This window comes from Anolis carolinensis, chromosome 1, assembly GCF_035594765.1.
Source record: "Anolis carolinensis isolate JA03-04 chromosome 1, rAnoCar3.1.pri, whole genome shotgun sequence".
Lineage (NCBI taxonomy): Eukaryota > Metazoa > Chordata > Lepidosauria > Squamata > Dactyloidae > Anolis > Anolis carolinensis.
This window is the reverse complement of record NC_085841.1, coordinates 55,379,659-55,405,071: the sequence shown is the minus strand read 5'-3', so window position 1 is coordinate 55,405,071 and position 25,413 is coordinate 55,379,659. Positions and strand designations below refer to the sequence as shown.

The following is a 25,413-nucleotide window of genomic DNA, read 5'->3' as shown; positions in this document are numbered from 1 at the left end:
CATTTCGGACTATTTAAAACCATGCATCTGATCCTAAGGGATTTTTGGTGGCCCAAGATCCGCAAAGATGTGGAAAAATATGTCAACACCTGCCCAGTATGCCAGCGCTCCAAGATAAGACGGGAGAAGCCCTCAGGGCTTCTGCATCCCCTTCCTACCCCATCTCGGCCATGGGAAATAATTTCTGCGGATTTCATCACTGACCTACCACCTTCCTGTGGATTCACCACGATCCTAGTGGTGGTGGACCTTTTCACCAAGTTAGCCCATTTCATTCCCTGTGAAGGTCTTCCCACGGCCAAAGAGACTGCAGATCTATTCCTTCAACATGTTTTCAGACTACATGGATTGCCCAAGAGTTTAGTCACAGACCGTGGATCTCAATTCACCTCTCGTTTTTGGAAGGCACTACAAAAACTATTGGGCATAGACTCTCGCTTATCTTCAGCTCATCATCCCCAAACAGATGGGCAAACGGAGCGCACCAATGCCACTTTGGAGCAGTATCTTCGCTGTTATGTAAACTATCAACAGGACAATTGGGCTTCTCTGTTACCACTGTCTGAGTTTGCCTACAACAATGGAGTTCAAGCTTCTACAAAAGAAACGCCGTTCTTTGCAAACTACGGCTTCCATCCACGTTTCTTCCCCCCTGTCATTGAAACTTCAGAAGTTCCCGCAGCAGAGGATTGGCTGCAGGAACTCACAGCGGTGCAACAACTTTTGCTCCAGCAACTGGACCAAGCCAAGGAGGACTATAAACGCCACGCTGACAAACATCGCCAGCCGGGCCCCGAAATCAAGGTAGGAGATCGGGTTTTTCTGTCCACTCGCTTTCTGCCCTCCCACCGCCCTTGCCGGAAGTTAGATGCCCGTTTCATTGGCCCCTATCCAGTGGTGGCGCAATTAAACCCCGTGACTTTCAAACTCCAACTTCCGCGTTCAATGCGCATTCACCCAGTGTTTCACCGTTCCCTGCTCCTTCCGGCGGATGGTGTGCGTCCTGATTCAGACCAACCGGCCCCCCCTCCTGTTTTGATGAATGGGGAGGAGGAGTTCGAGGTTGAGGACATTTTGGATTCTCGCTTTCATCGCCGCCGCCTACAATATCTCATTGACTGGGTGGGTTTTGGCCCTGAGGAACGCTCTTGGGAAGACGCCTCCACAGTCCATGCTCCTGATCTAACCCGCCGCTTTCATCAGACCTATCCCGCCAAGCCGCGACCTCGCGCCTCGGGGAGAGGGCCCCAGTTTGGGAGGGGCCTTGAGGAGGGGGATAGTGTGATGACCCATGGGCCTTGTAGTCCTGCTCAGGACATTGTAATCCCTGATGAAGATGAAAACTTGGGGTTTTTGCCTTCCCAGTCTGAACTGGATTCCTCTCAGCCAGATCTTTCCCAGGCAGATCTGGGAACCTTGCACCTGCAGGAAAGTTGTCTCCCAGAAGTATGTCAAACAACCCCAGAGCCTACTTCTCCCGTGTTCTTGCGCCGGGAGTTTTGTAAACAACAGAGAAGTTTGGAATCAGCTTCGCGCAGGAGTGCGAGGATAGCAGCTAAGAATGTTGCCAATTAAGACTGTTTCTCGTGAGAATCTTTAAGGAGTTTAACATCTGGTCACAGAGTTTAGCTTTCGTTTCTGTTTCCCAGAGAACTGCTTCGGTGAGAAAGTTAGACTCTATATAGGTGTTTTGCCCGCGTAGTAACTTCGCGGAGTCAATTCGTCAGCCTACGGAGCGAGTTGTGTCTGGACAGCGCGCTCCGATTCAAGCCTCGCTCCTGCCCAAGCCTTGCCTTGTTATCCAGCCTTCGCCTTGCTTCCCAGCCTTTGTTTATCTGCGGACCTTGCCTTGTTTCCCAGGATCAATCCTTGCCTTGTTTCACGGATTTACCAAGTTATTCCACGGACCTTGTTCTTGTTCTTAGTTACCTTGTTCCACGTTCAAGCCTTGTTTCAAGTATCAAGTTATTTCCTAGCCACGCTCAAGTTTTATGGACTAAAGGACCTTGTCATCTCCCCTCACTTTGCTTGGCAAAGTGAGTGTTTCGGTTATTGGATTACAACTTTGGACCTTAATATTTCTTATTTGACATTGCTTTTTTGGACTAACTCTGACCTTTCCTGAAAGGTCTAATTCTGGACTATTTTCTACACTTGTTTTTACTAACTTTATATATTCCTTCAATAAAGATATTAGATAGATTCTGGCCTCGGTGTATGGTTATTGGTGCTCTGCAGCCTGGGTCGTGACAGGTGCCATCACTGAAAAGCCCTTAATTCTTGTAACTACTGGACTCAGGCCATCTGCCCAGGACAAGAAATTCAGGCAAAGGTCTGCTTCAAATAATCTGGCCCTAAACCATGTATGGATTCAAAACCAACATTTTGCTAAAATGCCAATGCCCTGAGGGTTGCGACCCCCAGAGGGATCGATTGGTGGTGTTGCCTCCTTTGGCCCCGCCCCCTCCGCCTCCCCAGAATGGCTTTTTAAAAGGCGCCTTTCCATCGGCTCCACCGAGCCCTTACAAATGAGCCTCCAGGCAGCTCGGGCTCGCCTTCCCGCCCAAGGATGAAGGAGGGGAGGAAGAGAGGAGGGGAGGAAGGGAGGAGGGGAGGGGCTGCCCAAGGTGGAAACCCAAGGAGGGAGGGAAGGAAGGAAATTGGAGCAGTGGACACTCCTCCCTCTCTCCCTCTATGCTATTCAAAGGTGCATAATGATCAAACACATGTTTTGTAATTTCTTCTAGACTCACTCCAATGTTGAGGAGGCTTGTTTTCTATTCAATCTTGCAAGAATACTATCCCATGGTTGAAGCAGCTGCCTCGCCTGTAAGCGGTCACCAAAGAATTACAAACACTCAATTTTTCTGGAAGAATCTGTCCACTCCACACTCCAAATGCTAAATGCAACTATTTTGGAAGTTTCTTTCTCATGCAGATAAACAGATTCGCTTTCACACTGAACTTATACAGGAGCTTCACACAGTAGCTTTATACACAGCAGCTTTCACACTGGGGCTTATCTCACTGAAGCTTCTCACACTGAGGCCTTCTCACACTCCTCAGGAGGACATTAGCTTTGGCCCACTAACTCTAACAGGCTTCGGCTACTCACTCTCCTCAGGACAACGCTAGCTTATTTAACTCTTTCAGTGCTTGAATCACATTTTTGTAATTGAAAATACAGTATCAAGTTAATTTTTAATATTTCTGACAAGATCAGTGATGAATATTAAATGCTATAAGGTACAAAACTGGCAAACCCACTTCTGAGTATACTTTGCTTAAGAAAACCCTATGAAATCCATGGTATTGCTATAAGACAACAGGTGGCTTGAAGGCACTTACACACAGAGATTAGCTGAAGTTCAGTCTCATTGAAATTAATATTAAATATTATTCCTAACTGATTTTAATGCAGACATACAATTAACTTGGTCTTAACCAAACAGAAGCAGCTGTCTCAGGCTTAGGAACTGTAGACACACTCATTCCTGATAGAAGGGAGTCATATTTCTCATACCTATTTTAAAAACAACAACAGGGGGAGATATGAAAAAAAAAAAAACCGTGTAGCCTCTAAGGGACATGAAGGATCATTTTGCCAGGTTTTATGGCTTTCCTGATCTATTTCATCTTTAAGTCTCTTTTGGACTTAAAACAGCTTAAGGGAGGTGCTATGGGTTCTAATTGGTATGAGGCAGATTTAGCAATATATTGTTATTTTAATGACAGGTATAGTGGATGGCATTAGTTCACATTGGTCTATAGCAACCTCACACCTTAAAATATTTCACAGATGAAAACTCGGACACAGATAGCCACACAACATCAGAGTATGCTCAAAATGGGAAAAGTTATTCATAATGAAGTTTTTTTTTTTTTAAAAAAAGTAGGAACAGGATCAATATTTTTGCCAGAGTGTATTAGCAGAGGCAAGATTCTGCTCTCTCTGCTCCTGTTGAGTACAGATTACTTTTCCCCTTTGAACTCAGTCTGCTGCACTAGAAGCAGGCTGAGGACAAACAGAGAAATGGGAGAAGGAAGAAGAATATCAGACCATCTTAAAAGCAGAACAACAGGGAATTCATCAGGACTGTCCCTGTCAAATTGGAATAGTTGGAGTGTATGGAACCTTCTGTGTATAAAGGTTGCCTGTGCAGTGTATAGCAAACACAGAAAAGGCACAAAAAGGAAAAGCAAAAACACTTTGCTTTCAGGAAAGATTACTATAATGATATTCATTCTCCTTCTCAGCTATGGATGCCTTCAGAACATTGTTATATTTATTATTTTTCAAGGTCACTCTGAAGTTCTGGGCAAAAAGGAGTAATGTTGGAAGAATCATAGAATGTATATTAAAACTGCAACTAAAATAAACACAGTTACATGTATGCTTTGCTGAGATGCCATATTAAGATGGCAAGAAAAGGAGATGAAACATCTTTTCTCAATAGTGTGAATTCAACACCATAGCATATTTGGCTGGTAGAAATCTTCTGAGTGTATGTATTGGATTGGATCATTTTTGGGGGTAAAGATGATGATGTGAAGAATTTCTCTGATAAGGAATACAAATCATTTTGAAAGGGCACTTCTTCAAGTCATTTTTAATAAAAACCAACAAGGAAACAACCCCTGCCTTGTTACTTTTCTTACCAATGAAAGCTTTACAGCTTCAGCCTGGTTTTAATCTGACAAATGCTTATTGTTGCCATGATTTAGTGATGCCGCATTCCACCCAGAAGTATCGTAAGTGTTTTTTATCAGGGTAAAGGCACTCAAATACAAACAAAATGAAGTGCCTAGAGGAAGAATGGAAGGAGAAGAATTCATCAAGGCTGTCAGTGATTTATGAGAGGTAATGATTATGGGAGCCAGACAGTGTGAAGAGAAGATTCCCTTTATCATCTTCTTCCTGATAGCTACGTAATAGGAAGTCACATCAATATATCATCAAAGTGTTCAAGCTGGTGGCCCCACAGTCTGGAAGTTATTTAAGGAGATGCAACTGCTGCAGGTGGCTTTGGCAGAAGACAGAACAAGTTAATTACCTCTTCCCCCTCCTGGATTTCCCGGATGGAGCGAAGGTGGAGCTCGGGGCCCTCAAAGACGATAGCACAGTTGGGATCACAACTGTTATTCAACAAAGACATGCTAAAGAAGGCAAAGAGACAAGAGTATTCAGGAAAAAAATGTATGATATAGTAATGAAAATAGGACGCTGTTTCATACCAAGTTGGAAGCATTCAATGTAATTCTATACTTGACTAGAAAGAACTCTTTAGGGTCTCAGGGTCAGTGTTTTTTCTTCATTTACTGCATGGTCCATAAAGGTGGGAGCCCCCAGTGGCGCAGCGCATTAAACTGCTGAGCTGCTGAACTTGCTGACCGAAAGGTCGTCGGTTTGAATCTGGGGAGTAGGGTGAACTCCCGCTGTTAGCCACAGCTTCTGCCACCCTAGCAGTTCGCAAACATGTAAATGAGAGTAGATCAATAGGTACTGCTCTGGTGGGAAGGTAATGGTGTTCCATGCAGTCATGCCAGCCACATGACCTTGGAGGTGTCTACGGACAACGCTGGCTCTTCAGCTTAGAAATGGAGATGAGCACCAACCCTCAGGGTCGGACACGACTAGACTTAATGTCAAGGGGAAACCTTTACCTTTACCCATAAAAGAAGGATAGCTGAAAAAGAAGTCCAAATGACAGTGCTGCAATTTAATGGTTCAAAACTACAGATTCCTGTTTTGAAAGGAGGAGGGAATATGAAGCAGTATTTAGTTATGTGAAGCCTTGTCTCCGGTTTGAAGAGGCAAGCTTCAGATAAGCCTTCTTGAGAATGTTGCTTTCCTTTCCCACTAACTAAGTATTTATAAATCTGTAGTAGATAGTATATGATTAGAGCTGGAAGAACTCACATCTGCTGTGATTCTTATCAGACATGGCATAGCAACATTGAAGGCTGATGGCTCCAACATTAGTGGAGTGGTGTCCATCCGGGGTTTTAGACCCCATCTACACTGTCATAAAATCCAAATTAACTGCTTTGAACTGGATTGTATTAGTCTACACGGCCAAATAATCCAGTTCAAAGCAGATAATCTGGATTTTATATGGCAGTGTAGAAGGGGCCTTAGTGTGATCTTGGCAGGAGCTACGCAAGGTATTGAAACTAGTGTATTGCACTGCATAATCATTGCAGATTTTATGCCATTTCCTTTTTTACAAAAAAGTGGGATGTGACCATTATATGCTATTACAGGGTTCAGGCACCAGGGAGGACATCACTTTATTTATTATTTCGTGTCAGAAGCAACTTGAGAAACTACAAGTTGGTTCTGGTGTGAGAGAATTGGCCATCTGCAAGGACATTGCCCAGGGACACCCAGAAGTTTTACTTTCCTATGGAAGGCTTCTCTCATGTCCTGCATTGGAAGCTGGAACTGACAGACGGGAGTTCACCCTACTCATAGAATCATAGAATCATAGAATAGTAGAGTTGGAAGAGACCACATGGGCCATCCAGTCCAACCCCCTGCTAAGAAGCAGGAAATCGCATTCGAATACTCCCCGGATTCGAATAGCCGACCTTTTGATCAGCAGTCCTGACAGCATAAGGGTTTAACTCATTGCACCACCGGGGCTCCACATTCACTTTATAACTGAACTTTACAACTTGATTCAGCTTTGTTTCACACTACACAATTAAAGCACTTTAATACCACTTTAAGTATCATGGTTTCTCCTATGGAATACTGGCATCTACAGGTTAGGATGGGGTACTTAGAATAGACAGACAGAGAGCTGTAGTCCCTCATCATACTACAAATCCCATGATTCTATAGGATACAGCCATGGCTATTAAAGAATATCTGTCTTCCACATGTTTACAGTCTGAATGAAAGGGAGTGAAATTATCCCCCACTAAGTTATAGTTGCAATGTAAGCTAGGTATACCTCCATCATTAGGGGAAAATCATTAATCAATATAACTTGTTACTTATAAGTTCAACCTCTGGAGATGTCACAGATATTCTTTTGAGATAGGAGCCTCTGTTTTAGGTCCAGGGCACTCTGGTTCTTTTCTTGTTTTGTATACCAGTGATTCACAGTCTAGAACACCATGGACTTTACCATTGATAGCTATTTTAGCTATTCAGTTGGATGGCAAGTGGGGAATGGCCAGTGCTGAATATTCTTGTTAACTGTTTTTCATTTCTAAATGACTTCATGTATTATACTAACAGGTATTTGAGTAGCCTGGGATTGATTCTCTCTCTCTCTTTATGTGTTGTGTTTAAGAGAGAGAATAAGAGAGAGTGCTCTAATCATGGAAGCTTTGCTTGTGAATTAAGGAATGTCCACAGTACCTGGGATAAAGTCCAACACCAACATCCTGCATTTCTCCATTGCTAATGCTGAAACAGTTACAGGCCACCTGTAAAAACAAGGTTAAAATACAATTAGCATTACTAGAGTCGTTTCATATTGAAGTGATAGATATATTTAAAATAGAACTAAGCTAACCAGGGACACCCAAACCCAACACAAAGTTACCTTCCATCATTCAGTGTGTAAATCAGATAAGAAAGTTACAAAAAAAAAGTGAAAAATAAAAATAACTTAGAAACAGAGACATTAGCAGCCTTTAAAGGATTGCACAAATACAAGTCCTAGTTTAAAAGGAGAGGAAAATCAAATAAACAATGTCATTGTATGGAAGTTTGAGGAGTGATATCTTAAATTAAAATATAAAATCTGCCTACAAAGTAATTTCACAGGCCTTGACAGCAAACTTAATTCAAATAAATGTGTATGGTAATATAATGTCTTTTAATAAAAACACTGTACCTTAATTAATCTATTATTTATTTAACCCATTCAAACAATCCCAGTCATTTACAAAAGCCGTACATCTTAATTATGTCTTGTTTGCTGCTATTGGAAATGTAATTCCAGATAACACTTGTGAGCCAAGTTTACTTCATTTTAAACAGCAAATATATTGGTTGCAAAAATATTGACTTTACTTTTCAGTACACAAAGAATGGAGAACTTCACTGTATTTTTTGAAATATTCTTCAGAATGAACAGTTTTGGCACCTACTTCCAATACAGCAGACCTATGTCAAGGCTGGCCCACTAGTGGTCCTCTAGATTTTGTTAGATTGCAGCTTCCATCAGCCACAGCCAGTGTAGTCAATGGTGATACATAGTTGAAGTTGTAGCCCAATGGCATCAGAACAGCCACATTTTGCCAGGCTCTTCTACATAATTGTAGCACAACAGGACTCTTTGGGCCTGTATTTGCATGTGTCAAAACCTATACAGGAATCCCTGCCAAAGCAGCAGCCCACCATTCACAATGTCAGTTAGTCCAGGGCCATACATATTTATCAATTCAGCAGAGGCAAAGCACAGGAATAGTCAGGGTTCAAGCCAAGCAGTATCATCAAATCCAAACCACCTTCCAAAGCATAGTCAAATCCAACAAGAGTCATGTTTCAAAGCAAGAGTTCGCCCTCAGGGATTCTGGGTGTGCAGTTCAATGAAAGTTGCTTCCAGCACAGAACTACTTCAGCCTTCAGCTCTTTATGTCACTTTCTCAAGTGCCAAACCTGGCCCCGCCTCCCACGCCGCGCACCCTGGCCCAGCCGGCCTGGCCTAGCCAGGCTGCAGCGGGAGTCCTTCCAGGCCTTGCGCTGCGCGGGAGGCGGGGCCAGGGCGCTGCGGGAAAGTCCTTCCAGGCCGCCACAGCCTGGCTGGGCCAGGCCGGCTGGGTGAGGGCGCGCAGCGCAGGAGGCTCAATAGCACCCCTGGGAACATGGCGCCCAACGCAGGGGCATGGTCAGCTTCCCGCGTTGGGTCGGGCCTGGCAAAAACTCTGGCAGAAATCAGTACAAGTGGTCCCAGTGGTAATTGGCACACTGGGTGCCATGCCAAAAGATCTTAGCCGGCATTTGGAAAAAATAACATTGACAAAATTACGATCTGTCAACTGCAAAAGGCCACCTTACTGGGATCTGCGCACATCATCTGAAAATACATCACACAGTCCTAAACGCTTGGGAAGTGCTCGACTTGTGATTCTGTGATACGAAATCCAGCATATCTATCTTGTTTGATGTGTCATACTATGTTGTTGTGTCAATAATAATAATAATAATAATAATACTAATTTATTTTCAACCTGCCCTCTCTCCCCGAAGGGTGGATTATTCTCTTGATACTCCCGGATCACCTCTGCAGAGCTAGTATTTCCAGGATCAGGTTGCTGTTCCAACTCTGCTGCAGATTCAGAGGTCGGGCAGAAGGCCCTTCATTTTCATCTTCAGCACTAATCCTGACAGCAAAGGCAAGTAAACAGTGAGGCCAATAAGTCCTGTTCTATTGTTCAATGTGTTTAATTTACTATGCCCAAGCAATACTTTAGAAGGTTGCTTAATTCGTAGGTGTTTCTCTGCATTGGTGGATGAATTTTGAACACCACCAGCAGCATCAGCATTCTTTTGTACAGTGAAAACGAGTGGCGGAAAGGCAGGGTCAATCAATGAACATAAATCATAAATGTTAGTGTCTGAGATGAAGTTGACTGCAGCTTTTGCTCTGGCCAGGAGAAAATATGATGCTTCCAGAAATGTTCAAATACTTTTCTGAGTGGTGGGCCTCGATATTAGCTAAAGTGTTTACTCAAATTAATAATACAGATACAATTGCAATAGACTGGAGACAGTTGCTCCTATTCACAAGAAGAGTGATAGGGAAGATTCCAATAATTATCAACCTTGTGGACATGTAAGTGGACATACTACGTTATGTAGTAAATATCTGTTAGATAAATAAATTAGGATTAAGACTCTACTAACATGTCATTCACCCTGAACAGGCTGGTTTTAGGTGTACTATTGATCTTTTTTTTTCAATTGGTTCAAGTCAAGCAGTTGTGAGACTGCTTGGCTTGAACCCTGGCTTTGTTGGCTTTGTTATCTTAGCAGTAGGTTTTGACTCGACTAATAGGAATCCTGTTGTGGCATAAACTGGCCAACACCAATGTCAAGGAAGAAGACAGCAGATAAGCTTTTCAATGCTAATTAAAGTGATTAACTACACAACATTCACACTGACCTCTCTCACCCTAGACTTTCCACAGATATATATTAACCTCTTTGCTTAGTTTTCTCCATACCTCACAACCTCTGAGGATGCCTGCCATAGATGTGGGCGAAACGTCAGGAGAGAATGCTTCTGGAACATGGCCACACAGCCCGAAAGACATACAACAACCCTACCAATGTCAATTAATCACCTACTGTTTTTAATCAAGGAAAACTATTCCAATATGATCGCTAAAATAAGATTTGGTATTTCCAGATCATTAATTGACCCTATTCCACTAATAAGGGAATGAAACAAGGGTTTCTCATATCGAAGCTACAAGTGTAGTGGGTTTGAAAACTAATACAGCAATCTTTTAAAAAGTGATCATGTGATTGTTCTAGTCCTGAAAATGTTTCACAGCAAGGTAACATCCATATTTTGTATGGTGCCACTCTCTGGGATGGAGTAACTCTCAGCTACAATGGTGGTCCTTCAATATATATCTTTTAAGAAACTGTTAATATTTCCACCTGGCACTTCTGTACCATTGGTTTGGGCAGAGATGGGTTTTTCCTTCCATTAGATCTCACATTCATTTTACTTTATTTACATTTTACTTTATGCTGGAAAATTCTAAAAGATTCCTCTGTCAGGTTTTCCCCCAAGTCATGTTTTGCACTGTTATGACCTATGGTCTAATTATTAATAAAATAATGTTGCCATAATGTAAATTAAATGCAAACTATGAGTTATATTTGGAACTGAAGCCATGCTTCAAATATGAGTCCCTGTATTGCTTTGGATGTAGGAGAACCAGATTTAAATCCTTGCCCAACCATAAAACTGACAAGGAGTAACATAAGTCACATTCTTGCAGCCCTCCATGCTTCTGTTGAAGATCTGAGTTCTTTGGAGTTCATATTTCAGTTCAGAGGTTTGTTGTGAACCAAAGCAATGAGAGCTATGTCTGTCCCATAACAGCTGGCCTTTCTTCTAAGGTTTTAGGTGAAGAAAAAGAATACTGTGCCAATACACTGAGGACAAAAGTTAGTCCTTTTGAAAACAATGACTTTTCAAACTTCTTAGAGTTTGTATGCAATTGCTCTCCTCACCAAATGTAGAAACCATTAGAGCAGACATGTGAGACACCTGTAGAGAGATTCAGCAATGGCTAAGACTATTAGTGATTAACTCCCACTGTGAATAAAGAAAAGAAAACTCTGCTAATTAGGATGTAAAGCATTTGTCTTTGCAGCATTTTTGATCTCAGAATCTCCCTATCCTGTGCATACAATTAATGATGGCATTGCTTTTAAAGCCTTTGCTATTTTTGTAGTCAGCCACAGCAATCCAAGAACAATATACACGTCTGATCTGTGGGATTCTTCTTTGTACTCACTAGGAGCTTCCCCGTGTTCAATTTATAATGCTAAGAAATCTGAGGTGCCAACAAACAGAAGGCAGCAGATTTAATTTTTAAAAATTAACAAAGACAGAAAGGATGCAAAAACAACTCATATTACTGCAGTCTCTGTCAAATAGGCAAAACTACAAAACCTACATATTGTATGATTTTATCTCAACATAGTGAGTTTTGTGTTTTTTGAGTTAATTTACCAATAAATCCTAAAGTTATCTCCTCCCACATATGTAAAATGCTTTTAAAAATCCAGATCCACCAATCTTACTGTGTCTCGTTATCAACCCATGTCCTATGTAGAGAAGTAAAATCATTGTTGTCCTCATCCTCAGAAGAGATTTCTGAAAATAATGTCTAAGATTTTACACCATGAACTACAATTTGCAACAGTACAATTATGTGGTTATATTGAAGAAATGTAATACAACATAATATAGGCACCACCAAGAACTTTCCAATGAGTACCAGGTGCTTCTGATGTACACCAGATAATTCTGAAACTGATTGGACACTTTTGGGCACCTCTCATATTTCACTGGACACTTCAGATGTCCATTGGGTATTTCTGGTGTGTATTGGCACTTCTGATGGGGCACTTCTGTTTTGCTTCCACCTGAACATTAGGAAGAACTTCCTCACTGTGTGAGCTGTTTGGCACTGGAACTCACTGCCCCGAAGTGTGGTGGAGGTTCCTTCTTTGGAGGCTTTTAAGCAGAGGCTAGATGGCCATCTGTCAGGAGTGCTTTGAATGTGATTTTCCTGCTTCTTGGCAGGGGGTTGGACTGAATGGCCTGTGAGGTCTCTTCCAACTCTATGATTCTATGTCCAGATATATATCAGCAGTATCCCGATGCACATCAGTGCCCATTGCATATTGGAACTATGGTGCTTCAGTTACTTCACTGGTCGCCATTGAGCAATGGATGCCCAACTGTTATAATGTCATAGTTACTCCTAGGTGAATAGGTAATTGGGAAATTACTCAGCTTTATTTCTTCAATCCTAAATTCACTAAGAAAGACATAAATCTCATGCTAAATTCCAGCCCAAACTACTGTTTTTGTGCTAAGTATGTTACACCTTGCCACCTGAAGTTCGTGCCTTGCGGAACTTGTTGGCCTTCCGCAGGGCATGTAAGACACACCTGTTTCGACAGCCTTTTGAGTTCTGTTGTTGATGTTTTAAAAGGTGCTTTTAGGATGTTTTAAAGATGTTTTTAAAGATGTTTTTAAGATGTTCTTTAAATTGTTGATTTTAGCCGGCTCTTGTAAGCCGCTCCGAGCCCTAGGGGAGTGGCGGCATATAAGCTTGAAAAATAAATAAATAAATATAAGATTTCAGGCATAATACTGTTTTAGAAGGAAAAAAGTTTCACTCCAGAAATAAGAAGCAACTAAGTTTAACTATGCATTCTTTATGGAAGAAACCACTAGAGCAATACATTTTAATAGCCATAGTACTAGCGTTGTCAGCATCAGTTATAAATGCTTGGGGAATCTTGTTAGGATGCATCTTAACAGGTGGAAAAGGAGACAAATGCTACATGGTTGATAATTTGGCACAAAAGAAGAGAGCATGGCACAAACAAGCAATTCTGATATATGCCCATCTAAATTTTCCCGGTTTCAAAAATAATTGCATTTTCATGTATATAAAATGTAATACTAAATTATAATATACTGAAATTAACTGAACAAAAAATCTTTATGGAAAACACTTAGGAAAGTAGGAATCCTCCCCCAACCACATGATATAATGAATTCATCTCACCCCATGCTGTCTACACCAGTACTGTGCCAACTATCTGAGTGGGGGACTGGCATTGTCAGTGTTCCAGGCACTGGTAGCATGTTTGTGTTGTTGTTGTTGTTGTTGTTGTTGTTGTTGTTAAAACTATATTCAAAAGGATGAGTGGAACTCTACAAGACAAGACTAGTTGCTCAAGGCTGCTTACATTCACTTTTGTGGTATTCAATTCTTCCTTATGAACCCCTTTTCAATATAAATACCCATATCTTTTGGATAAGACTTAGGCATAGAGCATCATGAAAGTCCACTAAGCTTCAAAAGACCATATAGCAATTCATGAGTTGCAGATAAAGGTAGAGGGAAGAGAGAGAGAGTGAAAAAAAGAAGACCCATACAACAAATGGTACTATTTGTACTAGCTGAGCCAGCATGGGCAACCTTGGCAAAGTCCAGCCTAATAGGAAGAATATGGCAAACAACCCCCCCGCCAAATAAATATGGCCAAGAACACCCTCCCCCAGGTAAGTCAGAAATAACTTGAAGACACAGAACCACCACCACCACGATTTGTACAATATAGCAATACCAGCATTGGTTTTAGTATTAGTATTTCTATTAGTATTGTCTTTCAATGTTCACCCAAACAGTTTCTGTTAAATTCATCAAGAAAATGAGATGGATGAGAAAGTGACGTTATTATTTTCTCATACAATCTTAAACTATTGCAGACATTTCAATTTGTCATTTTCCATTAGAAATTAAAACTTTAGAAGTGATTAAAGAATTAACTTTTTTTTTTCTGTCTTCATTAAATCTGGAATGCTTGTGGTTAGATTATGGCTAATCTCATATGAATGAGAATAATTTATTTTGTTGCTATGGTGATACACAATACCATATTATATAGATGATTTATAGAACATTGCTCGATAATTCTAACTTGCTCATAGAACAGAATAATAAATAAGAGATCGGTTCACTGAAGTTGCAGTCATAAACAAAGCAACATCTCAGTAGTGCAGGATCTTTAAATAGCCCATAAACCTAATGTTCAGAATGAATAGAGGTAAGAACTTTTACCCTAATGACCATGAAGACAGATTCTCATTTAGGTTTCAAATATAAAAAAATCCTATCACAGTTATATCACCTTAGAGAATTATAAAAGTTGCTTGAAAGAAGACCCTCTAGCCAATTTCTAGGTATTTGCTGGCTCCAAACAAGCTGAAATGCAGGATAAATGTCTACATTTATTCTTGATTTTATGAAGCAAATGCAACTACCCATCTATTACATGATCATTCAATACCCCATGCTTTCTTTCTGTAAACGACATACATGTGATCCCAGGCAGCCCTACCAGACTCAGTATATTTTTATTATTATCCTTTTGAGTTTGTGTTTGTTGAAGCTTTGTTTTCAGAGTTTGGGAAAGTTTCTACAGTTCACAGAATTCCTCAGCCAGCACTCGAAGATCTGTCTTGTATATGTATATGGCCATACAGCCCGGAAAACTCACAGCAACCCAGTGATTCTGGCCATGAAAGCCTTCGACAACACACAGAACAACCATTACTTTGGTGGTGGTTAATTGCAATTCAGACATTCCATCTAGGAGTCTAATTGCTTTCTTAGCCTATGAATTTTCTTTCTGAACTCTTAGAGCAGGGATCAGCAGACTAAGTCCAGTGTGCCGAATAATTCCCTCCAAGGTTATTTACCTGCCCCCACCCTAAAATTTAGACTTAGGGTCGCCCTAAGTCTGAAATAACTTGAAGGTACAGAACAACAATCATTCTAATTAACTTGACTCATCAGCCGAAAGCAACCCACACTTCCCATTGAAATACTGGTAAGTTTATGTTGGTTAATATTGTTCTTCATTTTAAATATTATATTGTTCTTTCATTATTTTTGGCAGTACAAATAAGATCTATGCAGTGTGCATAGGAATTCATTCATGTTTTTTTTTTCAAACTATAGTCTGGCCCCGCAACAGTCTGAGGGACCATGAACTATCCTATGTTTAAAAGGTTGGAGGACCCCTGTCTTAGAGTCACTTATGATTATTAGTTGAAGAAACTGGCAAAAATCACTTCTGAGCATCCCTCATCTTTGAAACCCCACATTAAAATAATGGATCATCATAAATGACAGACAACTTGAAGACCCACATAAACACATGATTACTGGCACATGGAAAACGATATTATCTTGTAACCAGCAGAATGAAGAAAAGCACAATCATTAAGCCCTATTTAAAAAATGATGCTGTGCCCAGGGGTTATAGAATCATACATAGGGATTTTTTACAATCTGGATACAGACTCATATATAGGGACTTTTCACGCTATGGAAACCCTTGGGTTTGTAGTTTAGTGCCGCACTGGAGAGCTCTGATTGAGAATGCTAAATACATGTCCCTGCACTGAAAATCATACAATTCCATTGGGCATTGCCACAGCAGTTCAAATGGAAACATAGCACAATAATTGTACAGCATATTGTTAAAGGGTCCCACGTGAACACAACACCAGCACATCATGTTGCCATGAAGCCAAGGCATCCTTTTTTCTGTATAAGTGGCTCAATTTTCGGGGTTACAGAATGTAATCATGTTACATATAATTTATTGAAATGTTTACATTCCCACTCTTTATCTGAATATATCAGGACAGAATAAAATCAACACAATCCATTAAAATGTAAACAATAAAATTATTCCAAAGGACTAAAAGCATGTAATACCATGTTGCAATTCAAAAGAAAACAGATTATAACCAATTAAAATACCTGAAAAGTATTCAAAATCATGCTCATGTATAGATACGCAAAATGCCACTTAAACCCTGAAAGGTACTGAAAACAACCTATTTTTACATGTGCCTAGACTGACACAAGCTAGGGATCAATTAGGCCTCTATGGGGATGGGGGAAGCATTCTATAATTGAATTGAGTGATGCAGCAGATAAAGCCCACCCCCAGGAAAGAAGACATATTTCTTTCTACAATTTGGAAGGTTTGGCTAACATAAATTCCATGTTCATTTTTTTCTTCTTCATGTGATAAAGTATAGGTAAAGGCCATATGAATTATTCAGACAGATACAAAACAAACTCTCACAGACAAACTGATTCTGTTAGTAATCTGATTAAATTTAATGAACTGAGATTTTGTTGTATGTCTATATCCACTGTTACTTAAAGAAATCATAATCTTTGTGATCTAAATATCATAAACATCACTATCATGACATAGTGTTTTTTTAACAGTCTAGGGGCTATTTCAATGACAACATTTGATTATATTTGTATATCTCATTGGATTACATACATTAGGGTTAGGCAAAAAATTCTATCACTGCGTATGTCGTATCTAATTTGTTTGTTTTGTAGCTTTCGAAGCGACGTTTGAAGCGGGTTATCCAGTCGTTTGTATCCCGCGATATCAAACCGCGATAGCCTATTTTTCTAATGGAGTTGGATGTTTGTCGGAAGCAAAGCAAGTGCATTTTCAAATCACCCAAACTTGGTTTGAGAGAGGTGCAGACTACCCTGGGATTTCCTTGCCTCCCTGTGGCCAATTGCAGAAGGGAGGGAGTCTTGTTTGTCTTTCCCCGTGATTGCTTTCTATGGGCCTCTTAAACTGGGTTGCAAGAGAGAAATCCCTTTCCCCTTTCCCTGTCCTGGAGTGGTTGCTTAAACTGGGTTGCAAGAGGAGGGAGTCGCATTGCAGGATCTCCGCTCTTCCTCTTCGCAGCCTTCCCTCCTGCTTTTGCCAGAAGCTTTAAGTGAGGAAAGGGGGAAAAGGAGGGGGGATCCATCCCAATCCACGATCCAGATCACTTCACTCTGGTTTTGTGCTGGCAAAACCCCAAACTAGAACTCTCCACCCAGGTTGGTGACTTCAGGGGAAGAAGAAAATTGGAAATGGGCAAGGAAAGCATATATATATATATATATATATATATATATATATATATATATAATATTAATAGTATCATTCTGGGAAGAGAAAAGGTTGCATTTTAAATCTATTTTTTTCCTTTTAAAATTTGCTCTATATTTGTGTGTATGTGACATAAACCCCAGTCCTGAGCGAGTTCCCTCCCCTCATGGTTAGAAGCAAGCTAAACCCCAATGCAAGAAATCCACTCCTAGATTACTTTATCCCAGATTATCTGGCAGTGTGGACATATAATCCAGTTCAAAGCAGATAATCTGGGATCAGATCCTGGGATAAGGGAGGAAGGAAGGAGGAGGAGGGGGAAAAGAAGAAGATGTTTCCCTTGGCTTCCCTTTCTCTTTCCCTCTTTTGCACAAAAGTTCTCCAAAGCTTTGCAAACCTCCTCCGAAAGAAGGAGGAGGAGGAAGAAGAGGAGGAGGGGAGGAGGAGGATAAGGATAATATATGTCCCCACTGCATATAATCTGAACTTTGTCTTTGCACAAGGGACATGGTTCTATAGCACATATGGTTTCCTGGGACACTGTCCACCAATTTAACAAAGTTTCAGCCACAAAAACAAAGTTTCTGTAGTAGAACAATGACTTTCAAAGTAAAGACAACCCAATGAAACTGGAAATAAGACTTTCAAACCAGGAACAGATTTCTGCAAGTATTAAAAATGGTTTTATTATAAAAGCTATGAAAATTCGCCAAAAATCAGAGTTCTGAATTATTGTGAGCTAGCAGTGTTAACTGTGTTCTACCACTGTACCAAGTTTGAAGAGGATAGCTCAAAAATGCGGGTGAGAGAGTCCTGCAAAGTCCCCCCTGGTGTTTTTGGCCACTGCGCACGCGCGTCTGCCATTAACAAATTATTTTAGAATATTCCGAATATTCTTAAGTTTTGAAACTTTTTTGGGCCAAATTTCGGAAGTAGTTTCAGAAACGAAGAGCCAGCACCCCCTACTTTTGAAGCGAGTTTAGAAACATTTTTTTCATGGATCGCACAAGCCTAACATGCATACATATTTAGTATGTTCATTACCTACTTCAGAAATGCATTGACTCATATTTGCAAATTATAACTTCTTAGCTTTATCAATGATCAAACAATTACATAAAGCATTAAAATTAAAACTACAAATCTAATCTTCATATTTTGTTATTTCAACCAATTTGATCTCAACTTTCCTACTTTTTTGTGATGGTGGGATTACATGTTCCCATGAAATAAGAAACTATGATGGCAACAGTACTGCTATTGGTTGGATCTCTCACAATAGGCATAGTTTTTCTGAGAAGTCAAATTAATTATGACAGAAAGTTATGGAGATTGACACTGGTGGAAAATCTCAAAGACAATGGCAATGGTACATTAAATAACTCTTATTAGAACTGCACAAAAAGAGGCACCAATAAACTACTTGAGAATGCTTTTTAATTGAAAAGCACTATAACAAGACAATCAAAGATCAAGCAAGAGATAGAGATGGAAGATGAAAGGGCCATCAGTTCCAACCCATAGGTCAGAAAGCACTCAACCATCTACTGAGGAAAGCATAGGATGGATAGCAATGTGCCTACTAATACAATTGGACTCAAACTGAAATGTCCTTTAGTGGCTGACATAGATGTGAAAAAAGTCTGAAGATGCACAATATGTACAATTGTGAGAGGTATGGATCAAGCAGAACTAGAAATTATAAGACAAGAGAATGATAAGTCATAGACATGGCAATAGTTGGGATGAGTGAGCTGAATTGGATAGGAACAAAATAATTATGAAAAATCTCAAACTAAGAAGAAAAAGGATGGCATTAATAGCTAGGCAAGATGTAGCAAAATAGCAACTGGTATAATGTAAGGTCTGACTAAATAGTATTAATATCTGTCAATATAACAATAAATAATGTTTGTGTTTCAACTACAAGGTAAAAGAGGAAGACACTGAAAAGTTCTATGCTGGTGCCCAGGAAGATTTGTTCAGACACCAAATTATAAACTATGTTGATAAGCATAGGCAACATGCCAAAGCAGAATATACTGCAGAACCAAAAGTTGACAAACAATTTTTCAGAATCAAGGAATGAAGAGGAAAGTGAGTTAGCAACATTTTAATGTCGGCTGTTTGTTCACTGCAAGAGCATTCTCCAGGAAACTAATCAGATTACTGTTTATGTGTAGGTTACCAGATGGCCAACTTAGAAATCAATCAAAGGGGACTTTATCCCCTCGCCAACTGCATTCTCCTTTTCCTTGTGTTTCATGCCTTATTTAGATTATAAACCTGAGAGCAGGGAACTGTCAAATGAACATGTTTAGATTGTTGTCTACTAAGACCTCTAGATTCTTTTCACATATACTGCTTTCAAGATACATATCACCCATCTATTTGTGAACTTCATTTTTTTTCCTTCCTAAATGTAGTATTTTACATTTATCCCTGTTGAAATTCATTTTGTTAGTTTTGGCCCAACTCTTCAATCTTTCAAGATTTGCTACCTGAACTCCATTCAGTTCTGGGTGCTTCATTTTAAGAAAAATATACATAAGTTGAACCAGGTTCTATGGATGGAATGGCTCCTGTTGGTTCCCAGGCATGATGTCTCAAGGGATGGTTCCTTGTTGAGAGGAAGCAGCAGTATGCAACCCTTCTCCTTTTTTGCTTGTTTGTACTTCAGAACTTGGGGGTTTAATAGTAAAAGGACATTGCTGTGAAGGAAATGATTTTTGTAGAAAGCCCAGAGTGACTTCTGGTGTTGATGGAGGTGCTGACATGATTAAATAGTCTCATAGCAACAGATATTTGGGGGGGTTTCAGGTCAAGACGTCTCAATGTCAGGGAAAATGTCAGCCTATTTTCCACATTTCAACAATGCATCTATTACAATCCGCTTGCCATTTGTGCAGTGTACACAGGTGCTGCATCCGAATGCATAAACTGCTGTCCAAAGAAATAAATATCTGATAAATATCCATTTGTATTGAGATTACACATAGCCATTAAAAGTAGGAACTTGTCATGGGGGGTGAAAGGCTTTTACTAACAAAATACTGTACAGTGCACAACTAAAGTGCATGCTGCCCAATCACATTGCTGATTTAATAATGTAGATATGGGAATAAAATCCACTTTCCCATAAAGTCTGGACCTTTTACCATCTGTATCTGTAGCATCTTTAAAGAACAAACCAGATTATCATAGCATTATCAGCATTATTTTTCTGTTCACAATAAAATGAGAGCCACTTTTATGGCCAAATTATACAACAAAACAGCAATCCTCTTTGACTCTGTCTCTGAAGATGACTGCCATTACTGGCCACTAGCATTAAATATTTATACAAATTGAACACTGAGGCAGGATGAAGAGAAAGAACAGCCCACACAGACAATCCGTTGGGCTTGATGAAATCTTTCAAGCTATAACAAAAAAGCTTCTTAAATCAGAAAGAAGTATTCTCTCTATATTATATATCATATATAAGTTTGAAAGAAGACAGAGTATTAAAAGATATGCTTGTTTGACAAAGTGCAACAAACTCATGTCTCACATCTGTTACCAATATCAGTAAGACTGTTTTTAGTGGTTGGATGATAGCTTATTTATTATCACATCAGAGAAAATAGAAAACAAGACCAGATCTTTTATATAGCTTTTGGTAAGAGAACCAGAATGAAAGCCTTGCCTCCTAAATAAATGCTTGCAGTCTTGTGGACTTGCATGACATATTTGCATGAACCCTTTCTATACTATCACATATATTAATCACATGTGCTTTAGGATTTAAATATTCTTGTGTAGACCACCAAAATCCATTTTTATTGTGCAGAGAATAGCCATGGTTCAATGGTTTGAATTGAGATTGGGATTTTAGAGACTAGAGGCCCTTCTACATTGACAAGAATGTTCTGTCAGGGACTCCCATGGAGGTGATCGGGAGTCCCTACTGAACAGCTGCTGGGCATCTATCCTAGAGGCTCCTCTGCCATCCCCAGTGTTGAAGTTGTCCTCAGCCGTGACATGCTAGAACAAGGTCAGTGGTGCGTGGATGGGGAGAGCTGTGACATAGAGGGGAGGGGGGGCAACATGGGACTGCCATCCCATGCCCTTAGTCTGACTGAATCCAGGGTGCACAAGATGGCCATGAAGACAGTTGTAGCCAGTTCCAGCTAGGAATTAGCTAAACTGTTTTTGCTGCTCATAAATTGGGGGAAAGCCCAAATCCTGTACCAGCACGTAGACTTTCCTCCAACTTAACCCAGAGTGTTTAGCTGCTGACATATGGACTCACTAACTCATCTACCTACGTGGTCAATGTAGATGAGTCTTAGGATATGAATCCACTGCCAAGCCGTCCATGAAGTTATATAGAAAGGCTGAAGCAAAATCCCCACCTCTTTGTATTGAGTGAGTCTTCTAAATAGAGCCATGCATATCCTGCACATAAGCTGTGAATCTAGGGAGCAGAGAGTACGGCTAGCAAGCATGATCCACTAGACGTGATTTCTTTTTAAAACAAGATGGCTTGTAAAATGTAGAGAAAAGTAAGAAAGATAAGCTGCAATATAGTTTGTAATATAAAAAAATCCCTTGAAAACTGGAAGATTTGTTCATAATGACAGATATACAGTACAAATGTTCCACTTTGAATTTTGGCTGGCCATTTTTTCCTTTGATAATCCAGTGCTGCTGTTTTTTTAAGAACACATTTTAGTGGTATTCTTCAGAAAAAGCAAGAGAAAATGAAATATGCCTGATTCATATGCTTGTGTTTGTTTCACATAATTCATTATGTCTTTTACTTTACCCTGAGAGGACAGGCTTTTATATATTCAAAATCAAACCATATTAATTATTAGTTCTATATTGTGCATGAACAGCATCCTGTCAACACTTGCTCTATTTATACTTTCCCCCTTTTGAATTCAATCTCCCTGTGTGTGCGTGATTAATATAGCAAACAAGAGGTGTATATTCTGTTAACTCCCTTTTCAAGTCACTGGCACACCCAATACCTGTCAAAAAAATGGCCACATTAATTAGGAATATAACTAAACATTATAAAACCATAAAAGCTATTGGTAGGAGGAAAGGGGTGTGTAGAATTTCATAAATACAGCTGCTCTGGTCTCAGAACATGCTATACACTCACAATACTGCTTTCGAACATACCCTAAACCCTTCTTTGAGGACAAAGAAGAGGTTAAGCTGTGTTCTGCTCATCCCCTGCCCTCCGCCCCCCAGCTTAGGTTGATTATTTATTTTGCCCCATCTTTTACAACTCTGAAGATGTTTAGTGTCCAACACCTGAATCTTACTCCAGATTCTACCTTCTTATTTTCTCTTTGTATTTATTGATATACATATTTTGATAAGTACTGCATATGTTTAGCCTCAAAACAGTCCAGGTCTGATGTCATATGTTTGTCTTGATCATTTAAATTTTCAGCTTTGGGGCAGTGGTTTGCAATTTTTTAAATAATAACTATCTGTTCAGTGCCTAGTCACAATAAAAAATTACTAAACCTTGTTATGACTGTTAGCCTTATTAAAAAATGGCACCTGCAATCAATGGATTATCTAGTTTGTAGATATCGGGAACTTGTAGACTGAGAAGATTTCAAATTGGTATGAGACACAGATCAGATTGGGAGCCATGTCAAGAGAATCCCTCAAGTTTTCCTCAGGGGTTATAGACTCTCTTTCAATCTCTAACTCACTCCTTGAGTGTATTAAGAAAGAAAAGGTTGATCTGAGTTCAGGGGCAATTACATATAAACAAGCTCATGGACTCTGCAAGATTCTGCTTTTCAGAGATGTCTGCTGCCAATCATTCTCAATAAAGTTAAGACAAACTGGGAATACAATTACCACCCCAAACCAGCTCTAGTCTCAAGGCTTCCTATAAACCATCATGTATTTATTCTACAGTTCAGTTCCTGAATTGTAAATGATCTTGTGCTTGTCAGGCAATAGTTTAAACAAAGTTCACAGCTGGAATTCTAGCATAGCGGCCCTGTTTAGTCTCTAAGCAATCCAGGCTTAGTTCTCATATGATGATATACAGTCCACATACTTTGATTTTGAATCATGTGGATAATATAATGTGGGAAACTTTTTGTATAGACAGAGAAACCTTGCAATCATGTAATCCTCCCCACAAACATTCACTCAGTGCAAAAGGGGACATCATTTCATTCAGTAATGTAAACCGAATGTACCAGAAATATTTTCCTGATGTCAGTATGATGTGTGTGTGTGGATGGAGGTGGTCTCAAGGAAGGCCATTCTTTACTGTCATCTGGTCCAAGATCCTTGTGGGAGGGGAGCAGCAATATGGTCCCTGCGGCAGATATAATTATCCAACTTTGCTTTTGGTTGAACCTGTCTGAACTTTCCCGATAAAGAAAAGAAATCTCTCCTCATACAAAAGTGCCTGCAAGGAAGAAAGTAAAACTGGACACTTTTCTCTGATGAGTTTATTTTCCATGCAATGTTTAGCTTTGGAAGGACTTACATTGATAAAAGATGAAGTCGGTGGCCTTCGGATGGTATGCAGCAGTACAGCCAATAGGACTTCATTATTAGCTATCATTAATTTGTTTGGACTGTTTTTGAATATATGAATAAGTCAGAATCTTGTTGTTGTAGCACACTAGTGTAAGAGTCTGTTCTACTAGCAGTTGCACTTCCATCAAGAGAGATCTGTCATCATTGGGGAGGAGACCACGGGGAAAGGGTGAATCCTTGTAGACAAAAGCATTCTGAAAAGGGTGGCTTTAAAAAACTGCTGATCCCATGGAAAAAAAGGAATTTCTAACCTAGCCTTCTCAGACAGCCTTGAATCCCAAAGTTCCTCTTAAAAACCTGGCACTGGAGAAATGTGATGTTTGGAGCCAGTAGCCCTCATCTCCTGACACTTTTAATGAAAAATCTGATTTTGTTCTCTGTAGTTGTTGTACTAGACATCTTTATTCTTTCATTACCACTAGAACCTCTTCTGGTTTAGTTATACAAATATAGGCCATAAGCTACAAGATTCTGGCTTTAGTATTTATTGTATAAAGAAAGGCAGAGTATTCAATTTTAAAGATGCATACTTACATCACCCCAAACTAGGCTATCCCATTTGACACAATTAGAATGGAAGGTCTGGTCAGATGGCAATTTGATGTATTTGGTAGGTGATATATTCCTCTGGCACAACCTTGGGGATCTTAATTATATAGGGGCAACAACTTCATTCTTCAATATGAACTTCTGTATGGTGCAACTTAGATCTTTCTCACCTGACTATCCAGGCTTTCCCCGCCCCAATCAGTTGCATTTTGTATTAATCATATTATCAGTGTTGACAGAATCAGATGCTATATTTTATTCGCTCATTTTTGTAAGAATTCCTTTTGTTTCTTTTGGAAAACTAGTTCTTTTTTAATACACATGAAAACTGTGTGGATAGCACTCAAAAATAATTCTACATGCACTGAAATGCAATGTTTTATTTGCGTTTCACATCTGAAAAACAACTTTGTGTAGAAATTGTATATTTAAAAATAAAGGGTGGTGGGGAAGCTCCTTTTGCTTTGTTCTTCTTCATAGTGATGACCTCCACAGAATTTCTAACCAGATTTTCATTGAGTAATGCTGCTTTTAAGTATAATGGGAGAATACAATAAGTATCAGTAGTAGTGTCCCACTGAGAGGGTGATATCACTTAACTCATCCCCAGCTGTATTTCTTCTATCAGGGTTGACTCTGTCCTCAGTGCTGACCTCAGGAAAATATAGAAATCCTATCTGCTAGCCATTAAAAAGCTTGGTTTTAGATTAGTCCTGCTACTATGGAAATATGTTGGAGATGACCTAAAATTAGAAGCAAAGATGTAGATATTACCCAGAACATTTAAAAATAATTACTGAAATAACAGATGTCTTATTCATCTCCTTGACCTGCTAGGCTGTCACATCATGAAGTGAAAAATGATTTTAAAAATTAAACAAACAATGATCTTTCTCTTATCTCCACGATTTGATCTGTTCCAGCAAGGAAAGAAAACATATTTCATCCTAACATGTTTCTACCAGATGTCTTGGAAGCATAACAAAGAATGACGTGTAACTTAGACAAACACTAAGTTAAGCTCACAGCTCAAATACTTGTGGGTAGACAACCAAAGTTCAGAGATCTGCATC

General features: G+C 39.7%; 1 protein-coding gene across 3 annotated transcripts in view; it reads right to left on the bottom strand.

Moving 5' to 3' along the window:
* smyd3 (SET and MYND domain containing 3) overlaps positions 1–25,413 on the bottom strand; it is a 490,738-nt gene that overhangs the window by 129,319 nt on the left and 336,006 nt on the right. For all 3 annotated transcript variants that reach the window (XM_062968961.1, XM_062968962.1, XM_062968963.1), the window contains 2 exons: positions 7,373–7,440; positions 5,055–5,157 (listed from right to left, as the gene is read on the bottom strand). In XM_062968961.1, the coding sequence (XP_062825031.1) occupies positions 5,055–5,157; positions 7,373–7,440 (171 nt within the window). The remainder of the gene's footprint in view (positions 1–5,054; positions 5,158–7,372; positions 7,441–25,413) is intronic.